This window comes from Phacochoerus africanus, chromosome 15 (assembly GCF_016906955.1).
Source record: "Phacochoerus africanus isolate WHEZ1 chromosome 15, ROS_Pafr_v1, whole genome shotgun sequence".
Lineage (NCBI taxonomy): Eukaryota > Metazoa > Chordata > Mammalia > Artiodactyla > Suidae > Phacochoerus > Phacochoerus africanus.
Window position 1 is genome coordinate 48794169 of NC_062558.1, and position 13886 is coordinate 48808054.

General features: G+C 41.8%; 1 protein-coding gene across 3 annotated transcripts in view; it reads left to right on the forward strand.

Moving 5' to 3' along the window:
- The window catches only part of SLC5A1 (solute carrier family 5 member 1), a 162355-nt gene that overhangs the window by 106120 nt on the left and 42349 nt on the right, over positions 1 to 13886 (forward strand). For all 3 annotated transcript variants that reach the window (XM_047760941.1, XM_047760940.1, XM_047760939.1), the window contains exons 3-5: positions 11376 to 11480; positions 12331 to 12390; positions 13557 to 13661. In XM_047760941.1, coding sequence (XP_047616897.1) covers positions 11376 to 11480; positions 12331 to 12390; positions 13557 to 13661 — 270 coding nt within the window. The remainder of the gene's footprint in view (positions 1 to 11375; positions 11481 to 12330; positions 12391 to 13556; positions 13662 to 13886) is intronic.

Consider the following 13886-nt stretch of genomic DNA (forward strand, 5'->3'; position numbering starts at 1 on the left):
TGTAGTATAGAGAAGGCTCATGGGAAAACATCAAATTTGTGCCAAACCCTGGAGGGATTGAAGCAAAAAAAAATTTAAGTGATACAGCCACTGTATTGTTAAGGCAAAGCCCATGGTAATATTATTAGGGATCTAAATTGCAATGAGAAGAAATCTTGTTAAATGGTCCAAATAATTTAGAGGCAGATTTTCTGACAATGGCCAGAATTAGAGGAACTGGCTTCATCCTCCCACTGCCAAAGACCCATGGCTGAGTGGCAGTTTTAAAAGAGGATTTGATGCATTTTAAATTAGAAGACCAGGAGTTCCCGTCGTGGCGCAGTGGTTAACAAATCCGACTAAGAACCATGAGGTTGCGGGTTCGGTCCCTGCCCTTGCTCAGTGGGTTAACAATCCTGCGTTGCCGTGAGCTGTGGTGTAGGTTGCAGACGCGGCTCGGATCCCGCGTTGCTGTGGCTCTGGCGTAGGCCGGTGGCTGCAGCTCCGATTGGACCCCTAGCCTGGGAACCTCCATATGCCGCGGGAGTGGCCCAAGAAATAGTAAAAAGACAAAAAAAAAAAAAATTAAATTAGAAGACCAGCAACTTAAAACAATGATCTGCTATATCAAAACCTCATGGAAACCACAAACCAAAAAGCCTCAATAGATACACTTATAAAAAGGAAAAAAACAGTAGTTCCTGCAATGGCATAACAGGATTGGTGGTGTCTCTGGAGCATTGGGACGTAAGTGCAATGCCACAGCTGCAGGTCGAAATTGTGACTTGGATCTGATCCCTGGCCTGGGAACACCATATGCTACAGAGCAGCGAAAAAAGAAAAAGAAAAAAGAAAAAGGAAAAAACAATCCAAATGTAATACTAAAGGTAGTCATCAAACCACAAGAAAAGAGAACAAAAGAGGAAGGGAAGAAAAAAATCCAATGACAATAAATCCAAAACAATTCAGAAAATGGCAATAAGTACATACATATCACTAGTTACCTTGAATATAAATGGATTAAATGCTCCACTAAAAGACACAGACTAGCTGAATGGGTACAAAAACTTCACTTGTATATATACTGTCTATAAGAGACTCACTTTAGATCTAGGAACACATACAGATTGAAAGTGAGGGGGTAGAAGAAGCTATTACATGCGGATAGAAATCAAAAGAAAGCTGGAGTAGCAATACTCATATCAGACAAAATAATCTTTAGAATAAAGAATGTTTTAAGAGACAAAGAAAGATACTAATAATCAAGTGATTGGTCAAGGGAGAATAGGTAACAATTGTAAATATATATGCACCCAACATCGGAGTACTTCTATATGTAAGGCAACTGCTAACACCCATAAAAAGAGAAATCAACAACAACACAATAATACTGGAGGACTTTAACACCCTACTTACAGTAATGGACAGATCACCCAGACAGAAAAATCAAAAAAGAAACACAGGTCTTAAATGACACATTAGACCAGACAGGTTTAATTGATATTTACAGAACATTTCATCCAAAAGCTGCAGAATACCCCTTTTTCTCAAGTGCACATGGAACATTCTCCATGATAGATCACGTCTTGGGCAACAAATCAAACCTCAGGAAATTTAAGAAAATTGATATCATATCAAGCATTTTTTTCTGGCCACAATGCTATAAGGCTAGAAATTAACCACAAGAAAAAACCTGTAAAAAACAGAAACATGTGGGGGCCAAACAGTATGTTACTAACCAACCAATGTATCACTGAATAAATCAAAGAGGAAATCAAAAAATACCTAGAGACAAATAACAATGAAAACATGATGATCCAACACCTATGGGACATAGCAAAAGCAGTTCTAATGGGAAGGGTTTTTTTTGGCTGCATCCATGACATGCATAAGTTCCTGTATCAGGGATCAAACCTGTGCTATGGCAATAACCAGAGCCACAGCGGTGATAACACCAGGCCCTTAAACTGCTGAGCTGCCAGGGAACTCCTGAGAGGGAAGTTCATAGCAACATAGTCTCACCTCAGGAAACAAGAAAAATCCCAAATAAACAACCTAAGCTTACACCTGAAGCAACTAAAGATGAAGAACAAACAAAACCCAAAGTTAATAGAAGGAAAAATATCATAAAGAGCAGAAATAAAGGAGAGATGAAAACAATAGAAAAGATCAATGAAACTAAAAGGTGGTTCTTTGAAAAATAAACAAAATTGATAAACCCTTAGCCAGACTCATCAAGATAAAAGGGGAGAGGGCTCAAATCAATAATATTAGAAATGAAAAGGAGAAATTACAACTGACACCATAGAAATACAAAGGATCATAGGAGACTACTACAAGCAACTATATGCCAATAAAATGGATAATGGAGAAGAAATGGACAAATTCTCAGAAAGGTACAACTTTCTAAGACTGAACCAGGAAGAAGTAGGAAATAGAAATAGACCAATCACAGGTACTGAAATTGAAACTGTGATTAAAAAACTTCCAAAAAAACAAAAGTCCAGGACGAGGTGCATTCTATCAAACATTTAGGTCAGAGTTAACACTTGTTCTTCTGAAACTCTTCCAAAAATTTGCAGAGGAAGGAACACTCCCAGGCTCATTCTATGAAGCCACCATCATCCTGATACCAACAGCAGACAAAGACATTAGTCTATTTCAGGCCAATATAATTGATGAATATATATGCAAAAATCCTTAACAAAATATTAGCAAATGGAATTCAACAATGCTTTAAAAGGATCATATACCATGATCAAGTGGGATTTATCCCAGGGATGCAAGGATTCTTCAATATGCACAAATCAATCATTGTGATACACCACATTAACAAACTGAAGAATAAAAACCATGTGATCCTCTCAATAGATGCAGAAAAAGCTTTTGATAACATTCAATATCCATTTTTTTTGATGAAAACTCTCCTGAAAGTGGGCATAGAGGGAACCTACCTCCATATAATAAAGGCCGTATGCGACAAACCTATAACTAACATCATTCTTAATGATGAAAACTGAAAGCATTTCTAAGATCAGGAACAAGACAAGGATGTCCACTCTCACCACTTTTATTCAACATGGTTTTAGAAGTCCTAGCCATGGCAATCAGAGAAGAAAAAGAAATAAAAGGAGTCCAAATTGGAAAAGAAGTAAAACAATCACTGTTTGCAGATGATATGATACTGTAAATAGAAAATCCTAAATATGCTACCAGAAAACTACTAGAGTTCATCAATGAATTTGGTAAATTTGAAGGATACAAAATTAATACATAGAAATCTCTTGCATTCCTATACACTAAAAAATGAAATAAAAGAACGAGAAACTAAGGCAACAATCTCATTTACTATTGCATCAAAGAGAATAAAATATCTAGGAATAAACCTACCTAAACAGGTAAAAGACCTGTACTCAGAAAGCTGTAAGACACCAATGAGGCAAATCAAAGATGACACAAACAGATGGAAAGATATACCATGTTCTTGGGTTGGAAGAAAGAACATTGTCAAACTGACTATACTACCCAAGGCAATCTATAGATTTAGTACAATCCCTAGCAAATTACCAATGGCATTTTTTTGCAGAACTAGAACAACAACAACAACAAAAAATCAAAAATTTGTATGGAAACACAAAATACCCTGAATAGCCAAAGCAATCTTGAGAAAGAAAAATGGAGCTGGAGGAATCAGGCTCCCTGACTTCATACTATACTACAAAGCCACAGTCATCAAAACAGTATGGTACTGGCATAAAAACAGACATATAGGTCAATGGAACAGGATAGAAAGCCCAGAAATAAACCCATGCACCTATGGTCAATCTGCAACAAAGGAGGCAAGAATATACATGGAGAAAAGAGAGCCTCTTCAGTAAGTGGTGCTGGGAAAACACAGCTACATGTAAAAGAATGAAATTAGAATATTCTCTTATACCATACACAAAACTAAACTCAGAATGGACTAAAGACTTAAACGTAAAGCCAGACACTATAAAACTCTTAGAGGAAAACATAGGCAGAACACTCTTTGACATAAATCACAGCAATGTTTTATGGATATGCCTCATAGAGTAATGGAAATAAAAATAAAAATAAATAAAGGGGACTCAAATAAACTGAAAAGCTCTTGCAAGCAAAGGAAATTAAAAAAACAAAACAAACCTGAAAACTAAAAGAAAAATGAAAAGAAAACCCATAGAATGGGAGAAAATCTTTGCAAATGAAGCGACGGACAAGGGATTAATCTCCAAAACATAGAAAAATCTCATACAGCTTTATATTAAAAAAAACTCAATCAAAAAATGATCAGAAAAGGGAGCTTCCATTGTGGCATAATGGAAAAAAAATCTGACTAGGATCCATGAGGATGCGGGTTCGATCCCTGGCCTAGCTCAGTGGGTTGGGGATCTGGCATTGCTGTGAGCTATTGTGTAGGTCCCCTGATGTGGCTCAGATTTGGAGTTTCTGTGCTTGTGGCATAGGCCAGCAGGTGTAGCTCTGATTTGATCCCTAGCTTGGGGACTTCTACATGCTTCAAATGTGTCCCTAAAAAGAAAAAAAAATTACAGAAGATTTAAATAGACCTTTCTCCAAAGAAGATAGATAGATGGCCAAAAAGCACATGAAAACATACTTAACATCACTATTATTAGAGAAAATCATACCAAAACTACAATGATATATCACTCCACACCATTCAGAATGGCCATCAACAAAAAGTCTATAATCAATAAATGCTGGACAGGGTGTGAAGAGAAGAGAAGCTTACACTGTTGATGGAAATGTAAATTGGTGCAACCAACAGGAGCAATATGGAGGTTCCTTAAAAAACTAAATATAGAACTACCTGCAATCCCACTTCTGGGCATATTCTGGAGAAAACCATAATTCAAAAAGATACATGCACCCCAATGTTCACTGCAGCACTTTTTACAGTAGCCAAGATATGAAAGCAACCTATCCATTAACAGAGGATTTCATAAAGAAGATGTAGTATATATTTACAGTGGAATATTACTTGGCCATAAAAAGAACAAAATAATGCCATTTGCAGCAACATGAATAGACCTAGATATTATCGTACTGAGTGAAGTAAGTCAGACAAAGACAAATATCATATGAGATCACATATGTTGAATCTCCTAAAGATAGTGCAAAAATTTATTCATAAAACAGAAACAGATTCAAAGACTTTGAAACCAAACTTATGATTACCAAAGGGGAAGCATTGGTGGGAGAGATAAATTGGGAGGTTCAGACTGGCATATACACGTTTCTATATATAAAGTCAATAAGTAACAAGGACTTACTACATAGCACAGGGAAATCTACTTAGTGCTCTATGGTGGCTTATATGGAAAGGGAATTTGAAAAAGAATGGATATATGCACATGCATAACAGCTGCTCTTTGTTCTACGCTTGAAGCTGACACAACGTTGTAAGTCAACTATAACAAAATAGAAAAAACCCACAAATGAGGTATTTGAAGTTACATAATGTTAAAAACAGATGGAAGTCAGAAGGTCAGTCTGCATTGCTCTGGACAGTCCATGTCTGGACTGACCTATTTGTGTCTGAGACGCACTTGGACACATAAGTGGGGCTGAGGGCATCAGAGAACATCAAGGGTGGCCAGCGAGGAACAGGTACATAAGAAGAGGAAGCTTGGCCAGGAGAAGATTTGAGGGTGGACACAACCCCTCTCCTCAGATATTGGAAAGACTAGCTTGTAGAATAGAGATTTGACTTGTTCTGTCTCACCCTAGAGGGCACAAGCAGGATTAATGGGGAGATCTAAGCTCAAGGTGAAGAAGGACTTTGCAACCATTAGAGTTGTTCCACTAGGTATTTAAATGCCTCATGAATTTTCTGTTGCAAGAGATATGCATCCAGAAGCTGACCTTCACTTGGCGGGGTATTTCTGAGAAGATTCAAGCTGTGACATCTATGGGTCCATCCAGTTCTGGAGAATTCTATAACTCTATAATTTCCCCTTACAGTTTCCCTCCTGCCAAGCTTCTAGGATAGGAAATTTAGGCAGTAAAATATGATTGTGAAATTCCCTAAAGTCAAAGGGAAATGAAGTCTTTTTGCTTTTTTATGATGTGACATTACGTTATTTCCCCAATTACCATGCTGTTAAACCTGTTGGGTTTGATCAGATTCAAACATCTTGTGCAGTAGATGAACCCAAACCATCTAAATACTTGGAATGGCTTCTTGAGCCACATCAGGGGGTGAGGAAGACCTGTAAAGAGTTAAGTCAGAAGCAAGATCAAGCTGGGAAAATTTCAGAGAAAATCTGATCCTGAACTGAGAAGGACTGTGGGAGGAAATTACAGAGAAGGACAAGATGCTTTATGTCACTGGGTCACTCCCTAGATGGGCATGATTCCCAAGTGGGCATACATGTGTGTGAGGCATGGACAGAGAAAACTTTTGGGAAATATGTGAGGAAAGCATTGTTAATGAGCTCCAGTGAGAGGAAGGGCAGTGGGAAAATCTGGCCAAGGACAGTAGGTGATAAAGCAGTGGTGTATATGGAGTTCCTGTTGTGGCATAGCAGAAACGAATCTAACTGGTATCCATGAGGATTCAGGTTCAATCCTTGGCCTCACTCAGTGGGTTAAGGATCTGGTGTTGCTGTGAGCTATGGTATAGGTTGCAGACGTGGCTCAGGTCTGGTGTTGCTGTTGCTGTGGTGTAGGCCGGCAGCTGTAGCTCTGATTCAACCCCTAGCCTGGGAACTTCCACATGCTGCAGGTGCAGCCCTAAAAAAAATTTAAAAAGCAGTGGTGTATGTACAAGGCTGATTGGGCCACCATAGCAAAATACCACAGACTGAGAGGCTTAATCCACAGACATGTTTTTTTTTTGTCTTTTTGTCTTGTTGTTGTTGTTGTTGCTATTTCTTGGGCCGCTCCCGCGGCATATGGAGGTTCCCAGGCTAGGGGTTGAATCGGAGCTGTAGCCACCGGCCTACGCCAGAGCCACAGCAACGCGGGATCCAAGCCGCGTCTGCAACCTACACCACAGCTCACGGCAACGCCGGATCGTTAACCCACTGAGCAAGGGCAGGGACTGAACCCGCAACCTCATGGTTCCTAGTCGGATTCGTTAACCACTGCGCCACGACGGGAACTCCCACAGACATGTTTTATCACAGTTCTAGAGGCTGGAAATCCAAGATCAAGTTTCTGTCAAGGTTGATTCTGGCGAAATTTCTCTTCTTGGCTTATAGAGAGCTGCTTCTCTCTCTGGACATTGAGAGAGAGGGAGAGACAGAGGGAGGAAGAGAATCTGCTATCTCTTCCTCTTCTCATATGGACCCGTCCTATCAGATAAGGGCTTCAGCCTTATGACCTAATTTAATCTTTATTTCCTTCCTAAAGACCCTATCTCCAAATTCAGTCACATCAGGGTTTAGAACTTCAACATATGAATTTTGGAGGAATGCAAATCAGTCCATACAGTGTCCATTGTAACTCTTGTGAATCGTCTTTGAAGGTGAAGTGATTGTCCTCTTGGAGAAAAGAAAGGATACTGATTGAAGTCAGCTGAATGTGTCATTGCTGATTCATAATGTCATTTGACTCCTGCACAACCCTGTCATGAGAGAAGATTGAGGCTTGGAGATGTTGGGATTACCCAGATAGTAACAGGACAAGAGAACATCCAAACTCTAATTTTTAAGCTCATACTGCTTCTCACTGGAGGGAAGTTTAACTTGAAATCTTGCTGAATTCCTAGGACTAGATCTTTAAAGCTGGAACTGTCAGAAGACTGCTTGGCAGGCCCATTTGGTGACCAGGAGGGTCTTTGAATAGGGAAGTGACTTGTGTTTTGGGGAGCTGTCTGGCCATGTGGGTAGGTGGGGGGAGACTGGAGATCATCTAGAAGCTTGTTAAGGGATAATAACAGCCCATACAAGGGCAATATAAAAAGCGCCAGATGTTTGTGGCATTGTGAAGGCAGTCAGGGGTTTTGGTAAATGAGTGCCTGCAGGTCATGGGGTGAAGGGAGGGAGTCCAGATGAGGACAAGGTGAGTGAGTAGAGAACAGTAGTGACCATGATAGAAATGAACTGAACCCAGACTAGTACCCCCAAATCTCCCCTGGCTCACATTCCATCAGATGGTGAAGAGCTGCCTCAGGAAAGCCTACAACTGCTTAAACTCCACTGCCTCCCTTTGGGGGGGATTTTGGAGAGGACTTCTTGAACTTAAGGTTAATCTTATGCAGTTAATCATTATTGGTAATGGTGCTCTTAATAGTACAACATTAGGCTTAATACTTTTTTTTTTGTCTTTTTGCCATTTCTTAGGCTGCTCCTGCAGCATATGGAGGTCTAATCGGATCTGTAGCCCAGCCTACACCAGAGCCGCAGCAATGCGGGATCCAAGCCGCGTCTGCAACCTACACCACAGCTCATGGCAACGCCGCATCCTTAACCCACCGAGCAAGGCCAGGGATCCAACCCTCAATCTCATGGTTCCTAGTCGGATTCGTTAACCACCGAGCCATGATGGGAACTCCAGGCTTAATAATTTATCAAGTGAGATAAATTATTGGAAAATGGAAAAAATAATGATCTTGACAGGCAGCATACATGCAGAAGGGAATTCTGATGAAAAGTGGACTGTTATCCCCATGAAACTTTGAGAGGAGGTAGATGTGTCTAAACAGCTTTCTTCCCTGTCAGTTTCTTCTTCTCCCCCTTCCCCATCTCCTCCCCCTCCCCCCCTCAACTTACAAAGCATTTTAATGTTTGTGCTATAATGAGGACAAGACACAATATGGAGCAATAGAACTTTTCACACCATGGGAATTCCACTTAGAGGCAATAGTAATTTACTTCATAAGCAGAATTTACTGGGCCCTATTCTTTTAGCAAAGGCAGGCATGCCTATGTTGTACAACATACTTAAAGTTCAGATAACAGAAGATTAAAATGCTTATGTGGCAATAATCAAAGTAAATAGTTTCCTTTCTTAATGAATGATGTCCCCCTAGTTGCTTAAGTCCTGAATCTAGGAGTTACCCTTGACTGCCCTTTCCCTCATTTCCACAACTGATCCATCAACAGGCTTGTCAGCTTTGTTTCTAAAATGTATCCCAATCTCTATGCTTGTCTTTGTCTCAATTGCCACCACCGGAGACCAAACCTCTGTCCACTCTCCAGGTAGCAATTGACTCTCACATAGTTTCGGTTTTCTCTCTTGCTATTGACATTATACTCTTCACTTTCTTGAGAGCAATCCTGAAAAGCAAGTTAGATCCTGTCTTTCCTCTGCGTGAAACCCTCTCAGCAGCTTCATCTCACAGAATAAAATTCATACTCCTATCCTGGCTTGCTAGGACTAGGTAATGTATCGCTTCCCAGCTTCACAGCCTTATCTCACACGGCCCACCACATTCCAGCCACTCTGGGCTTCTTTCTGCCTCTCAACCACAATGGCCTTCTCATTTAGGCAGGGGATGGTCCTTGCTTTGCAGGAATGCCTTCCCTCTGATCTCAGCATGGTTGATTTCTTTTTTCATTTTAATCTCAGCTTAGAGGTTACCCCACAGAGGGACCTTTCCTGACTAAATCAGTCACTCTATCACACCTTCTTTGTCCACTTCATCTTTGTTGTTGTTTATTTATTCATGTTTCCTCTGTTAGAAATAAGCCTCTGGAGAGTACGAATTTTTGCTGGTGCTATTTATACAGGATTCCCTAGTATCTAGAATAGAACCTGACACATTGAGTAGATGCTAAGTTAGTATTTATTGAGTGAATGAATGAAGGCACTTACAACACTGTCTCTTCATCATTCTGGAGACCTCCTGCCCCAGCCTTCAGAGACCTCCCTCTCTTCTGACTTAACATATAGCACTAAGCACTCACTGTCTTTTTTTTATTTAATGGTTGCATCCACAGCTTATGGAAGTCCGAGGGTCAGGAATTGAATCTGAGCCACAGCTGTGACCTATGCCACAGATGTGACAAAGATGATCATTTAACCCACTGCACCAGGCCAGAGGTCAAACCCTTACCTCTGCAGCTGCCTGAACTACTGTGGTTGGATTCCCCCCCTTTTTTTTGGTTGCCCTGCAGTATCTGGAGTTGCTGGGCTGGGGATGGAATCTGTGTTCCAGAGCTCCCAAGAGGCTGGAGATCCCGTCATGCCACAGTGAGAACTCCTGCAAATGGATTCTTAACCCACTGCACCACAGTGGGAACTCCACACTGTCTTATATTTAGGGAAAATTAGGACAGTTTCTTGGAGTAATCTTTTTGGGAAACATTTTTCCCCCCCAGATTTAAACCATCTTAGGGATAATATCTACCCTAATGGCCAGTAGCTACCAGCCTCCCCCCATTGCTCAGCAAGAATGTGTGTAATTATCCTAATTTGATGATTATCAAATGCTGCTATGCCTTCTCCTCTGGGACTAGGAAAACTCTAGAACTTTCTGGAATTCTCTTGGACTTCAGGTGCAGTTGAGTTGATGATACAGTATCATGATTGGTCAGTGCAAGATCCCTCTCTTGTTTCCCTTATATTTTCTCCTATATCTCCCATTCATAATCCCATTTTCCTTTCCTCTTCCAGGTTTTCGCTCTTAGGCATTTAATATATGTCCTTCCAATTTGTCTTCTAACCTATATTTTTAGACATACATATATTCTTGGAAAATGCAGTGTTTTTTTTGCATACATCAGCAGGTTCTTTGGAACTTTTGTAAAAAATAAAAATACCGTATTGATTTAGAGAATTATTATTATTATTATTATTATTATTAACAACAACATCTCTTGTTACATGGGAGCCCATGGGATTACAGAATTTAACAGCTAGGAGTCACTTGGAAATTATCGGCTCTACTCCCTGCCTTCTTTGATAAGTGACAAGTGACTGAGGCCCAGAGGTTTCCTTATAAATGATTTCTTTCAACAAAACTGTCTGCATTTACTGAGAGCCTGTATTGGTCAAGGTCCCAAGTTAGGAGTGGTGGGGGACACAGAGATGAATGGCACAGGCCCTGCTCCTGAGTCCAAGCCTGTTGGGAGACTTCTAGAGGAGGTCTTGTGGGCTACAGAGCTTCCCATGTGTTTTGGACTGCTGGGCATTGGACCTACAAAGGACTCATGGAGATCTGATTTGGGTATACGTCCCACTGTTTCTTCCCCAGTCCTCTCCTTTTTATCTTTCTATTATCCAAGTCCCCACATCTGCTTTCTGAACCAGTGGTCCCAGTTGACCCCAGCATTGTCAAGTTTCTGGCCAGCCTTTGCTCTTTCTTGTCCTTCTTTTGATTGACATATTTCTTCTCTCTTTGGCCCACTCCTGAGTGTCCTGGTGAAGCATAGAGTCCTCACCTTATGACCTTATCTTTGTGTTTCCAGGTTGGAGCTTCTCTGTTTGCCAGTAATATCGGAAGCGGGCATTTTGTTGGGCTGGCAGGAACTGGAGCAGCTGCAGGCATCGCCACTGGTGGCTTTGAATGGAATGTGAGTAACATCAGAGACATTATGTCTGGAGCTGGAGGGAGCTCATCAAGTTCAGAGACATTCTAAATGTTAGAAACCTCCCAGTTCCACCTTGGAATGCAGATGGAGGAGGGGCACAGCTTCAGGAGCCCCAGAGTTCTGCTCCCCTCCCAAGAGTAGCATGAGAAATCCACTGATAGGAGTTCCCGTCATGGCTCAGTGGTTAACAAATCCGACTAGGAACCATGAGGTTGCAGGTTTGACCCCTGGCCTTGCTCAGTGGGTTAGGGCTCTGGCGTTGCCGTGAGCTATGGTGTAGGTTGCAGATGAGGCTTGGATCCCCGCGTGGCTGTGGCATAGGCCAGTGGCTACAGCTCCAATTGGACCCCTAGCCAGGGAACCTCCATATGCCGTGGGTGTGGCCCTCAAAAAAAAAAAAAAGACAAAAACAAAAAAAAAGAGAAATCCACTGATATGATGGCAATAGTGTTTCTTTCTTCTTTTAAAAAGCCAAAACTTCCTGTGTCCTTTCAACCATATCAGAGGTTTGGAAATACCATCAGATTTCCATTATTATTATTATTATTTAAAAAAAGCTCTCTAAATGGTATTTTACTCCTGTAAATCAGGGAAGAGGCAAAAGGAGCTGTATGTCAGTGGGCAGCCCCCTGGATTCCTCTCCACTGTTGCCCACCTGTTCTTCCCATGGGCCAAATGGGCATGAAAGCCCTCCTCCAGTCACTGATGGCCACTTAAGGAGCTGTCCCCAGACCTCAAAGAGAAAATGCTGGGTGATTGTTTTGCAGCAGCTGCAGGCCCTGCAGGCAGCAAGTTTCTTCTTGCTTTGACTCCACCTCTTTTTTGGTTTCAGGCTCTGATTTGGGTGGTTGTTCTGGGCTGGCTGTTTGTCCCCATTTACATTAAGGCAGGGGTAAGTATCTGCTCTGTTATTATTTAATATATATTTCCTGCTGGCAAATATATGTGTGAACTTAGTCCTGGAAAGCAGAGGAGATTTTATGGGATAAGTCTCTATGACTTCACTCTCTTTCCTGGGTTATAAAGTTCTTGACTGCTCTCCAGGGCACAGATCCACTTGGCCATGACTTGTGCTTCTGGGAAGCCCTCCTAAGCAAACTTACTCCATTCAGCTCAAAAGCGTCACATCCCCTCATACTGGGTGTACACTTGCAAGACACTGCCACGTATTTGCTCACAATACATAGATGCCCACCTCCTGGCCCTGGAAGGGAAGCAGCATGGGAAAAAGAACCATAGTTCCCTTCATTTACAAACATGAGCAGCTCTTGTCTGCTAAACATATAGCCGGCATTCAACTACCAAATGCATACTTGGTCTCTTGACTAAATCTCTGACATTTTTCATAAGACAATTTTAACATCATTTGCCCAGTGAGATATAATTAGCACCTACTACACGTACAATTGTACATTTATACATTAGAAGAAGAAAGCAATAAGGAAGAAACACAGGTAGATGCTGCATCTTCCGGAGGCTCAGGGACTATTGGTGACTTATGTCTGATTCCAGGTGACTGCAGGCTCAGGGTTGAGGACACGAGACAGAGGGTGCAGGTTGTAATGCAGAAAGGAACTGTATGTTGAGCTGGCCTGCAGCCCCAATCCTTGGCAAGGCACATATTCAGAGCAGGGTGAAGCACACACCCAGCTTGGCCACCTTGTTTGTTGCACTGAAAAGATGCCACTGTGGTTGTGATGTCTTGTTCCCAGTAAGTGCATTGTATAGGAATATCTGTCTATCTATCCCCTCTTCCTTCAGGGCAAGAGTCTGCCTTTTTGGTTATATGAAGTCATGTGTTCATTGTAAGAAGTGTTTATTGGGTGCCTTCCACATCCTGGGATAATACCCACCTGCCTCTGCAGTGGTAGGGCATGTGGGGTTGAGATGAGCAAATGGCTGGAAGACAGGGACATTTGGCCATCTCAAGGACTTCTCTGACCAACAAGAGTTAACTCTTGATCACAGCTCTGACACCAGGGTGGATGCCACTGCTTGGCTTGCTCTGGGCTTTCTGATCACCCTGGCTGGTGGTATTCGCCCTTCCATTCCATGCAGGTGGTGACGATGCCAGAGTATCTGCGGAAGCGATTTGGAGGCAAGCGGATCCAGGTCTACCTCTCTATCCTGTCCCTGATTCTCTACATTTTCACCAAGATCTCGGTGAGTCCACTGCCCTGGGCCCTGGGCCCTGGGCCCTGGGCCCTGGTTCCTGGTTGTCTCAGAACCTGCCCACCCTTGCTCCTTAGCACACTGAAGGGCAGTGCTGTATGTTTCTATTATCTCAGTCCCTTAGTCCTTCTCACTTCTGAGGATGAAGTCCTATTTCACATATCAAGGAGCAAACACATGGAACTCCTTATCCTCTACTGTGGGGAAGGTAAAGAT